A 12,895-nucleotide genomic window follows, 5' to 3' on the forward strand; every position below is an offset into this window, starting at 1 on the left:
TTGAAATCGCCCATAACCACCCAGCTACTTCTGCATTTTTCCAGAATCTGCCCGCCTATGAGATCTTCAAACTCTCTACTGCTATTAGGTGGTCTGCAGAAACCCCCCAGTGTGGTGGCTGTTCCCTTGCTGTTCAAACTTCCACCCATACTGACTCAGTAGATGAACCTTCAACAACCTTAGTTTCTGTAGCTGTGATACACTCTGATTAGGAATGCTACACCCCCTCTTTTTCCACCCTTCCTGTTCTTTCTAAACGTTTAAACCCTGGAACGTCAAGCAACCATCCCTGCCCCTGTGAAACCCATGTCTCTGTTATGGCCACAACATAGTAGCCCCAAACTTTTTAAAAGAAACAAGTCCCATATGAAAATAAAGGCTTAACTTGCTAACTTCCCCCCCCCCCCAAGAAAATTTTTGCGCTGTTAGAGAATTCATGGAATTGAGGAATGGGAGAGGAGAAAGAAAAACTACTTGGAAGCCTATATTTTAGGGCATCAATACATGGAACAAAAATGAATTCAGTCCCAACTTTGTGATCCACAATGCAAGTGCTACTTAACACAAGCCAGCAAGCTTTGCAGATAGATTTAAAGTTCAGATCAAGAGGAAACCACTTACAACACATGACAGAACAGAAACAAACCAGGAGACATATCTTTAAACCAGATCACCAAAAAACAAAAGGGCTTCCTCCCTCCCCCCCCCCCTTTTTAAAAGTGAGCTGCAAGCAAAATTCCAGAATTAAAAAAAGCCACTTTACATTCTCTGGAACATGTATAAATTGTATCTGTATTTATTCTTTGGGGTTGAGGAAAAGGTAAGGTTTTGCTTTTGACTCAATAAAGATTGAAAACTATTGTTAAAAAAAGGAAGTAGCAACAGTAGAGCACATTCTCGAGGGGAAAAGCAGCTTATTGGTAACACTCCGTAAGAAACAATATTGAAACTATCTCTGAAGGATGAGGAGTGCACAAACGCACATTAAAAATAAAAAAGTGTTCTCATCTCCATGTTCATGCAGAATTCCATCAATTATTCCATTCACACCTCCTACATTCTTCCAAATGAACCTCAAAAGCTCAAGTAACAGCACTTCATCCTTCAATTAGACACTTAACAAATCTTCAACATAACAGTGCAACAATTTTTTTTTTTAAACCAAAACCCATTAGCTGGTGAGGATTGTTGCCATTTACAACTATTTCCAAATACAAAAATGAAGTAATGCTCACAACATTGGGTTTAAGACAAAAGCAAAATAAAGACCAAGTTAGAGAGGTTTATTCAGAGGCAGTAATGGAACTAGGGGAAATAAGTTGAGAAATATTTCAAAACAGAAATATAACAATGAACATACAAATGATGATCAGAGGCCAGGAGAAATATATTGCTTTTCAAAATAAACATGAAAACTAGAAATAATTACAAAACATAATAAACATGGTCCAAAGCAAACGGAACAAAAAAAAATAAAGAATTTCTCTTTGCCTTCTGAATTTTAAGAAAGCAATATTAGAAAATCCTAAAACCACACTGACTGCTTGATAACAAAAGGGAAATTGTGTGTTCGACAAACTTAGTCCTTCAAAAATCTGAAGTGTGGAACAAAAAGGATTTCCAAAAAGACATTTCATTAAAAGAAAAAAGGTGCCCCAAAAAGAAACTGCTCAAAAGCTTGTGCTCTGGGGGTCATTAGCATGCACAGAGGATTAGCCAACAAAACAGGAAACTTGGATAAGTGAGTCACTTTCAGGTTAGCAAACTGTAACGAGAAGGGTGCCAAAGGTTTCAGTAATGGAGCTTCAGCCATTTATAAAATCTAAATTTGGATTAGATATCAAGTATATTGTAGCTAACTTTATTTGATGACAAACAAAAAGGTGGGTAAGCATGTTAGAGGATAGAGTCTACAAAGTGACAGACAAATCGAAAACAAATCTAGCAAATGGGAAGGAGAAAGTGTGATCTTGTCCAATTTGACAAGAAAAACAGAAAATAACGACATATTTAAATTTTTTAAAAAGGGGTTGTAGAATGTTACAGTGCTGAGGTGTTGAGAAATTCAATTATATTTTCTGCATTGGCTGTCATGCTGTAGGAGAAAGTGAGGACTGCAGATGCTGGAGATCAGAGCTGAAAATGCGTAGCTGGAAAAGCAGCATCCAACAGGAGAATCGATGTTTTGGGCATAAGCCCTTCTTCAGGAATGAGGAAAGTGTCCAGCAGGTTAGGATAAAAGGTAGGGAGGAGGGACTTGGGGGAGGGGCATTGGAAATGTGATAGGTGGAAGGAGGTTAAGGTGAGGGTGATAGGCCGGAGTGGGGGTGGGGGTGGAGAGGTCAGGAAGAAGATTGCAGGTTAGGAAGGTGGTGCTGAGTTCAAGGGATTTGACTGAGACAAGGTAGGAGGGGAAATGAGGAAACTGGAGAAATCTGGAGTTCATCCCTTGTGGTTGGAGGGTTCCTAGGCGGAAGATGAGTCGATCTTCCTCCAACTGTCGTGTTGCTATGGTCCGGCGATGGAGGAGGCCAAGGACCAGCATGTCCTTGGTGGAGTGGGAGGGGGAGTTGAAGTGTTGAGCCACGGGGTGGTTGGGTTGGTTGGTCTGGGTGTCCCAGAGGTGTTCTCTGGAACGTTCCGCAAGTAGGCGGCCTGTCTCCCCAATAGAGGAGGCCACATCGGGTGCAGCGGATGCAATAAATGGTGTGTGTGGAGGTGCAGGTGAATTTGTGGCGGATATGGAAGTATCCCTTGGGGCCTTGGAGGGAAGAAAGGGGGGGGAGGTGTGAGCGCAAGTTTTGCATTTCTTGCGGTTGCAGGGGAAGGTGCCGGGAGTGGAGGTTGGGTTGGTGGGGGGGGTGTGGACCTGACGAGGGAGTCACGGAGGGAGTGGTCTTATCGGAACGCTGATAGGGTAGAGGAGGGAAATATATCCCTGGTGGTGGGGTCTGTTTGGAGGTGGCGGAAATGATGGAGGTTGGTGGGGTGGTAGGTGAGGACCAGTGGGGTTCTGCCCTGGTGGCGGTTGGAGCCATGTGACCTTTACCTCTGCTGCAAGTGCTGGTAAACTGACACCCAAAGCAGATAAGAATGGTGCAGCTGAAAAAAAAAGTGCAGATTTACAGAGCTCTAAAGAAACAGCAAGCAATGTTTAAACAAAAGCAGTCTGCAATATTGAAACACTGGGAGAGTCAAAATGGCTGAATGTTTTGATTTTCATAGCAGGGCATGGAACAATGTAACTGGAATTTATCCTATCCCTGACCCCACTCCACATAAAAACTATAAACTAACAAACAGAACAGTTTTGGAACCCTCAACAGGGTTCCAATGGGCATATTAAAGTTTTTTTTTGGAGGCTGGTGGGATGTGGTGAAAGAGAGGAGGGAGGAGGAGAGAAAAAAAAAAAAAGAGAAAAGACATGCAGAAATATTGATTAATATGTAAACACACTTCACTGAATCCTGCAAGTTTAGACAAAATAGGCCAATCTCTGAGCTCTTTCCTAAGATGTCCTAAGAGATCCTGCCATGACTGTATATCTGAGAGGGGAGGAGACATGCTCTCAAGAAAGCCATGTATCCTAGGCCCAACCATCTTTAGCTGCTTCAAATGACCTTTCCTCCATCACAATGCCAGGTCAGAATTAAACATGTGCAGTTATGTGAGCATGCCCATCACCATTCCCACTCCTCAGATACCAAAGCATTCATCATCCACAAACACTAAGACCTGGACATCATCCAGGATAAGCGGCAAGTCATGTATATGCCATACAACGTGTCAAAGGCTAGAATTTCTACGAGAAGTAACACCACTTATCTCTCTCGTGCCTGCGCACTTTCTACAAGGCTCAAATCAATAGTATGATAGAACACTCCCTGCTTGCCTTAGTAAGTTCAGCTCCAATACAAAAGGCTTGACAACACCCAGGACAAAGCAGTATGTTTGATTAGCATACTGTCTACCTTCAACACAGATGGTAAACAGCATTGTCCCTAACATACACTGCAGAAATTCACCAAAATAGCAGAAATATTAAAATTACTTCAATCTCAACTTCCCAACATGGCAGGCATGATATCAGATGATACAGACATTTAAGATTGGACAGGATTAAGAGTATTAAATAGAAGAAATGTCTGGTAAACAGCTAGGGTGATTTCTGTATTTTACAAGTGATGGAACATGTTAAATTAGATTATAGGTTGCTGGACAATGTTAAAATGGTGGAAAAAGATTATGGAATCCCAAAACAGATCCTAAAAATGCAAAAACTGAAAATAAAAAAAGTTACCACAGATTTCCAAAAGAGCAAGTTATGCTCAACAATGCTATTGAAAGTTAGGAAAGAAAGGTAGACAAGCCTAATAGTAATAAGGGTTTTCATAAGGCCTATGACCGATTACTACTTTGACTCAGGACCAAAAGATTGTTAAAACATGGAGACTTAGGAAACAAAATAGCAAATGGACAGCAAGTTAACAACAAAACTGACTGTAGGGATTAACAAAACCATTCACAATCCAAATAATTATTGAAAACTGGTGCTGGAATCAGAGTTATTCACTATTACATTAAAAAAAGCTGAACTTAAATACTTTAATAATTTGCAAAGACTGCCATATTGCTTAGTGGAGCTTACAATCAATAAAAGGAAGACTGTTCAAGATAAACAAGTTAATTAATTCCAGAGCAACCTAGGAAGCCCTTCAAATCCATTCCATCATTCAGTAAGGTCATGGCTGAAGTGTTTGTATTCCAAACTTCATATTCCGGTCAACCATAATCAATAATCTATTCACCTTAGCCTTAAAAATACTTACAACCCCACCTTTCAGCACCTATTGAGGTAGTGTATCAGAAATAAAGCTCTCAAAAAAGAAAAAAATTCTCGTTGAGGAAAGGACAAATCAAAATTCTAGACTCACCCACAAGAGTAAACATCCTTTCCACATCCATACTCAAGACCATCCAAGATCTTATACTTCAATCAAATCACTCAATTCTTCCAAACTCTAGTAAAGATAGCACAGAAGGTCTAATCTTTCCTCAAGGAAATGGCATCAGCAGATTCCCAAGTGGCCCAAGTTGTAACCACCAGCCACAGAGGGCATCACAGTAAAGCATAAACTGATCCTTACCGTATTCACATCCTTTTCAGCAGGGATAACTGATCAGAGTGGATGTTGCCAGTGAAGAGTGCCTGGGAATCCACTACAAACTCCGTTAGCAAATGTGCTGATCAAAAAACCCAATTCTTAGTCAGATGTCCAATTGTGCCAGCTGTGTAGGCAACTAAAGTTTCAAATATGCCTGCCAGTTACATTGGATTGCACAATCCATGATGGGTCTTTGAAGTTCTCAAAAACATCGAAAATGAAACTTATTCACAAGGTGTTGATGGGGCAATTAGTATGATGCATTTAACAAGTTAGACAAAGTGGTCTATGAGCAAAAACAAAATGCACTGATTTGGTTCGATAATTTGGGTGAAAAAAGACTCCTGTGGATAAAATCAGTTAAGAACAGTGGATAAAACCAAAATGACCCATTTCTATGCTAGAAGTGTTTTAGATGAAAAACAAAGTACCACTTACCTGGCAATTGCCATCCCAATGTAATGAGACAAAGGAACAATGGCTATGACAGAAAGTGCAAATTTCACATGAGAGCTGGCATAGCGATTCTCTGTATCGCCATAACCCAACACCAGAGCAACTACTACTAGAGGTAGCAGATCTGAAGAATCAGTTAAAGAAATAATTGGAACAGGAAACCTAAGTCAGCAAGTAGGCATAGAAGGATACTGCACTGACCAAATGCTCCTTCTCTTCTTACCCACATCTTGCCTCCCACCAGTCACCAGATCCAAGACTCTAACACATTAGAAGTATTGCAACATTGAAAATGTTGTTCAATCTTCATCCTGTAGGTTCTTTTTTTTTTGGAGGGGGGGGGGGGGGGCAGGGGGAACAGCTTCTCACTGTTTCCATTTGCTTGGAACTAATACATTAGAGATATGGTTAAATTGGACTTATTGTGGCTTTTCATTAGTCATTAGGCACATGACTATTGAGTTCACAAGGCATGCATTTGGATTTTAGCCAGTTCTGTGCATTTCTCAATAAAATGATTAAACACTGCAATCATTGTGATTGAATTGCTTGAATGAATGGTCTAGATGTTTATTTGGCAAATATATTTGAAGTATATTGTGTACACAGTCAAGCAAATGGCTCAACTGTGGTAACAACTTCACTCACGGCAAGTCAGCAACTTCCATTCAATTTCCACTGATATGGAGACTCAACTCCAGGCATCTGTAGATTAGTGTTAAGTAGAAAGGCAGTGGTTTCGTGTACAGCATTGCTAATTGCATGTTAAAAATCAGTGAGATTTTCCTCGAGAAAGAGACATTTACACTTCTCTTACCCCTTTAAAACTGGGTCACAAAGCCACTTCAAAACATCTGAGATGAGAAATAGTCCAAAATCTTTGGGGAACGAGAAAACAAAGTTAAAAGCCTTGAACAGGATTAATTCAAAGGGAAATTGGAAGTGTCAATAACTAACCAAAAAACCTTACTGTTACAATAGACAATGACTACTCTGCCTGCTGCTATTTTTAGTTATGACTGCCTGCACTGAACCAAAGGATACTCACAGCAAATACATTAATGCCAACCACAGTATATTTGTAATAGTAGAAATTCATAGCATGGTAACAACAGAGGACCACTTCTCCATCCAGTGGAACTTCAGTCTGCAGCAAGGAGAGACACAAACAGCAAAATTAGTTTGCATAAATTCTTACATAGAGATGTTACGATTTTATGAAAAGCATGCTCTGTTTCTTGGGCAAAAAGTAGTGCTCCCTGGCAGTCTGCTTTAAAGTGTATAATTTTAAAGAACTATACCCAATTCTTAAGAAAGTTAAGAGAAGAGTTGGAGTTTTATCAATTTCAGACAGACAGTCACTACTTAAAATCCAAGACTTTTAGCCTGTTGCATATCATTACTGCTATAGTACAGGTATGGAAAGGGGATACATATACAATCTCCTGCATAATTAACAATTGGTACAACCACTGGGTGGATTTATACAAAAACAAGAGTCTCATCAAGTAGTCACGTAGCACTAGAATCTCAACAGCTTAAAAAAAACAAAGTCAGGATCAGTGGAAAACCTGGCTCAAGTTCACAAATAAAAGTACAAAACTAGCTCTTTGACATTTGCAAATCCTGTCTCATACCAGGCAGCTTGATAATACCCTGAACAATAATAGCACAATGTTATCTCAAATCAAAATCACCCTATTACAAAACTGGCAGATGGCTATTCTAGGAATGGTAGTAAAGGCACTTATCCCAAAAATCTGTAGTTAAACAGGATCATGAATAATCCATGACTTAAATTATATATACCTGTACCCACCTTTTCCCTATATCCCTTAATACAACTGTTTAAGTGACTTCAACTCCAGCTTTAAAACTAAATTAAACTAGCAAAAGAAAGTTCCAAATCTACACAATCCTTTGAACACAATTTTTTAAAAATCCAACTTTCACTTTTAGACTCTAGTTTTACACTCCCTCATTAGAAGCAATAGTTTCTCTGCATCTATCCAGTCCGTTTCTCTCAAGTTTCAAACTTCAATCAAGTCACCCTTTAGCTTTTTAAAATGACAAAATAATCTTCATTGGTGTACCTTCTCCTCATAATTAACCCTTTGAGTAGTTACAAAGCTTTTTTTTGACACAGCATTCCCAAGACTAGTATATCCTTCTAGTATGTGGTGCCCAGAACTGTTCACAATACTCCAGGTATTGTTTAACTATTACTTTGTATAGCCAAGAGACTACTTTAACCCCAATTATATCCTAACCATCTTCTCCATAAACAGAATATGTGCATAGATTTGAATGGTTCTCACTATACAAACAGATGAACAGGAGGAGTCATATTCACTGCCAAAAATAGTACATGGAATGAACTAGTAATTAGAATGCTCAACATGAGGGAAGTTCTCCACACTAGGCCCCAAAAAACCCTTTAGTATGGCAAAAAGGAAGAATGCATCCAACAGTCTGTCTCTTCCAACTTAGTTTGAATTTCACATGCAACTCAACAGGACAAACCTCACATTGCTAGAAATATTCTTTACCCTCTTGGGCTGTCTGATCTGCAGCTGTTCCGGAGGGATCAGTAGAATAACAGCAATAGCTCTGCCATTTAGCTTGGCTACTGGAATGGTGATAACCAGGATCCAGGCAATGAAGGAAGCCAGACCATGGACAAGCACAAGAGGCAGATACCCCAGAAGAAACCATACATAGGTGCTAGGACGATGCTGGAAAGAAGATTGAAACAGGTTAATTCTCAAAAGACGACAACATTTTATCTGAAACAAGTAGTAGGATGTTGTAAACATTTAGCAGTCTCCCTGAAATTAACATTTCAGGTCACGGACCTTTTGTCAAACGGACAAAATTTTTGGTTTAGTGTTTAAAACTTCAGATATTCAGTATCCACAGTATTTTGTGCTGATGCTTGATTCACCAACTTCTCTTCTAGGAATGCCTACCTTGAAGAATTCTACTCAAAGCTCAATGTTTCAATTTAAATAATCCAATTTACTTCTCAAAGCCAATTTCAGAATTATCTCCCAATTTGAACAAAACATTTCGATATGAAAAAAAAAGAGCAAAGTTCTAAATTTTGTTCATACTTTAAAGCAACAGGAGATGAAAATGAATAGAGAGTAATGAGATTAGCTACTCCCCTACAATACCATTATGTTTCAATTACTGACCAAGGCCACCTGTATAAATTTTACTTTGGGCAAATGTCTGAAGCATTATGACTCAGCAAAGAGAAGAAGTCTTCAGAGTCATCAGAACGCATTCTGCCAACCTAACACTTCATTTTATCATGCAGTACCACAGGAAACACCATTTTGAAGTGAGAAATTACAGTAACACATCCAGAGACCTGAACACAGCTTGGTGTGTGACATCAGCTGAGCTGGGTTTCAAACAACACATTAAGGATGCAGATGGAATGACAGTAGCTGTTAACAAAGCCAGGGACACAAGAATATCAAGCAACACGAAATGCTCATTTAGGAGAAAGCAGCAAGTAACCTGCCTGTAACAAAGCAGGCATGATCATGGAATATTCAGGCAGAGAATGTTATACCAGTGATATGAAATCACTGCAGTTGCTAAAATGTAGAATTTATAGGATTTCTTAACCTCATGATGCAACTGACTGCCCTTTAGTTGGTTATCACTTTCCAAAAGTGAACAGGTTGAAACGAACCTCTTTGGAAAGTCAAGCGAACACAAGTCCACCTTTCCTTCATTTTCTGTTGGGAATATTGAACCACTTGAAGTATCAGATCAATATCCAATCTTAACAGCCCACTTTTAGGATTTAAATATCTTATGGAAGTTGACTTTCCTCTTTATTTCAATTCTGCAGTACAAAGTCCATGTCATTGATTAGTCTCACCACTGAAGTTTAATATTCACTGGTCTTTATCTGGATCTCCCTGGATTATTCCCCAGGGAGAGTAATAAAGTAAAAACATTGACCAAGTTATCTATTGTACTGAAAAGCTAAATTTAAACAGCTAACATACCCAGTACTTAACTTCAGCAGAGGTAGTGTGTAACGAGGCATCCCCAATCCTTTCAGCAACATCGAGAAGGCTGGTTGTCTCCACCGCAGTTGCATCAGGAATATCTTCACCATAAAATCGAACACTGCTTTTCCTAGGATATAAGTATGGCTGGAAAGATCCAGTGGAATCATTTAGGTTCTGCATTAGATACACAAACGAACAATTCAAAGCAGAGTACTCCTGATGGTATCACAACCTTCAATCATTGTTTGCTAGTATCTACTGTGCATGATTCATGCCACAAGTAGTCACTATTTGAAAGATTATGGAAACTATCTAAGAATTTAAGAGCTACAGGTGGAAAAGAACAAGTTAAAGGCTGAATATTCATCGGCCCAAAGCTCTGGAACAATCCCAACCTGCAAGGGAAACATAATGGCCAATAATTTTCCATTGTTCAGGAAATCTTGACAGCATTTTGAAAAAGTAGCTTTTAATGCAATATCGGGTTTCAACTCAGACTCTGGACTTCTCATACCCTGGCTCTATAAAGTTTAGAAATCTTTCACGTAGATAGTCAACAAAAGTAGATGTGACTACCATCAGTTCACCCTCTCCATCACATGCAAGTCTTACAACAATGTTACAATTTTGCAGAGAGTGTTAATTTGTACTTTGACCGGTGTGGTGAAATTTTATCTTGTCTGCAGACCTCCATTGAACTGCAGTACAAAGTCCATGTCATTGATTAGTCTCACCACTGAAGTTTAATATTCGCTGGTCTTTATCTGGATCTCCCTGGGCCAATTCAATAGTTTTCCCCATTGCATTAAACTGCAATAAATATACAATTTTTGAAAAATGTATTGAAATGAAAAGTCAAAAAATGAATATTTAGCTCACAAACTAGTATATTTTGTATGGATACATCCAATTTGCAAAATGCATATTTTTACCTTCAAATTCCAATCTCATTTAGCTTTGAAATCTAAATAGAGAATCCTTAGTCATGTGCTTCAACGTTCCAAGATTTTACTAGAAGGATTCCTTAACTAGGCTTGTAAGATCTGGATCAGTTTATTCAATTTAAGAAAAAGGATGCCCATCAGGATCAAGAGGTTAGACCTGCAGTCCAGCAGTCTAAAAGAGGTGGTAATTAATTGAGAGGTGTGGTTCCTTACATCTGTTATGCATTATTAATTGAACTCTTCTGCACTTTTATTTCTGCAGAATTAGGAATGTTGTCATTGTTAAATTTTATACAACACAAATATATTTTATTTTACCAGAGTGACAGAGCAGACCATGGTTAATTCAGAGCTTCAATAAAGGGCATGTTAATTTTACATTAGTGAAGTTCAGCAAGAGTAGATTATCAAACAAACAGTCATTGGGAACAAAAATAGAACAATTGGTAGCCTATTAATTGCACTACAATTGGTGTTGAGGATATTCTAATTCCAGCAACAAGTCATTGGACTCTAGGTTAAAGTATAAAAACAAAACCAAATCACTTGTTCCACTGGGGGAAAAAGGAAAATCACAACTGGGTTCAGTCATTTCTTTTAGGAAAGAGACAGATGTTATCTACAAATTGCTATAGCAGCATTAGGCTAGTTCAGAACTGCCATTCAACCATTCTTCAGGTTTCAATGAGTCTGTGAGCTGAGTGTATGTCAGGCAGAAGTCTACTGGTATCTAGTTTGGCTCTCTTCTAGATTTTAGAATGTGCAATGTAAATTTTTTTTTTTTTAAAAAGTCTTTGACCTCTAGTCATTACAAATGAGGTTTACAGCTGAACTACATGCCTTTCAGAACCAACCCACTACATTCTGGTGAAAAATGGACCTTCTCGAAATGTGCAAGATTGGTTTTAGAATGTAGTAGCCCATTTGAAGTCTGGTGAATACCTGCTTGCAACGTACAATGTGTTTACACCAGTCATAGCGTAACACCCTACCTTTTGAATTACCTTCCCAAATGGCCAGAAGTAATAGCCAGCAAGACTGCAGCACAGCTTCCCTGTCAAGAGAAATGACAAGATCTACTTTAAGAAAAAAAAACATTAAATATGTTCAGTCTTTCTCCTTGCCAGTTTAAAACTGGTAAGTCACCAACCATTCCGATTTCGGTACAAAAACTGAAATTGCTGTAAAATCTCAGCATGTCTGGTAGCATCTGTGAAGAGAAAGCACAGTTAATGTTTTGGTCAAGTGACCCATCCTCAGAAGCCTTCTCCAGCATTTTTTTTGTTTTTGTTTCTGACTTACAGCATCTGCAGTGCTTTCAGGTTTTTATTCCAACAGGAATTTAGACAAAAAAAAAACAATCAAAGTTGAAGTTACCAAAGATTTGAGGGAAGGAACAGAGGAAAGAAAACTAAAAATTTTCCCTTTCATATAGAATGAGCTAAGGTGGTCCAAACAGCACTTATCCATGGTGTCTTTTGTGGAAAATACTGAGCTGCAAACAAGGCTAAAATGTGGTTGATTTAAAACTAAATATAGTGGAAAGAGTCCTATTAAGTCAGTTAGGAGACCAGAGGCTGCATATATTTCCAGGTGACTGACATCCAATTTACAACAAGGGAGATATAGTAGAGCAGAGTTCAAGTCACAATGATGGAATAAAAATTAGGTCAAAGAATACAAGGGGATAACCCATTAAGGAACAGCTGATTAAAGAACATTAGGAATGAACTAGTAACCATTTTAAAAGAGAAAAATCACCAGAGCTGCAGACAGAAGAGGGATTAAATAAAAGGAATAACAATATACAATGATCTCAGAATGGGTCGAGCACCAACTCTCTCAGACGGAGAATATAACCCAAGCTATTAAAATTATTTTTCACCTAATGGGTACTAGAAATTAGGATTCCTTCCTCCCTCTCCTCACCTATCACCTCCCTTGGGGAAAAAATGGCTACATACAAGGAGAGAGTGTTAAACCTTTCCAAAAAGATTGGATTTTTGTCAGGCAAATGGGAACAAAAAGTATATAAAATGGAGTCAAAGTACAAATAATTTATGATTAATTGAGTTGCAAAGAAAAACCTTGCAGAAAGGATGCCAAAGGGTAGCAGTGAAATAAAGGCAAGAGCAGAGTAAAAGGAAAGAAAGACTCTCAATAGGTTGTTAATAATGATAATGGAATAAACTCTCAAGAGGCCATTGGGAACATACTATTCCTAACAGGAACAGGATGGGCCACTCATCACTCATGTTTTAATGAGAAGGGAATTAGGATATAAAATAGTCACTTA

At 38.6% G+C, this 12,895-nt stretch overlaps 1 protein-coding gene across 4 annotated transcripts in view; it reads right to left on the bottom strand.

Moving 5' to 3' along the window:
• Positions 1-12,895, bottom strand: part of cax1 (cation/H+ exchanger protein 1) — a 64,783-nt gene that overhangs the window by 31,300 nt on the left and 20,588 nt on the right. For 2 of the 4 annotated variants that reach the window (XM_087999418.1, XM_043713996.2), the window contains 5 exons: positions 11,592-11,653; positions 9,650-9,799; positions 8,171-8,356; positions 6,666-6,768; positions 5,604-5,745 (listed from right to left, as the gene is read on the bottom strand). In XM_087999418.1, coding sequence (XP_087855544.1) covers positions 5,604-5,745; positions 6,666-6,768; positions 8,171-8,356; positions 9,650-9,799; positions 11,592-11,653 — 643 coding nt within the window. Of the gene's footprint in view, positions 1-5,603; positions 5,746-6,665; positions 6,769-8,170; positions 8,357-9,649; positions 9,830-11,591; positions 11,654-12,895 lie in introns of all 4 variants that reach the window. The other 2 variants (XM_087999417.1, XM_087999416.1) reach the window with 1 other exon arrangement.

Source organism: Chiloscyllium plagiosum, unplaced genomic scaffold (genome assembly GCF_037043375.1).
Source record: "Chiloscyllium plagiosum isolate Xiang-an unplaced genomic scaffold, Cpla_swu_hap1 HiC_scaffold_23, whole genome shotgun sequence".
NCBI classification, from domain to species: Eukaryota; Metazoa; Chordata; class Chondrichthyes; order Orectolobiformes; family Hemiscylliidae; genus Chiloscyllium; species Chiloscyllium plagiosum.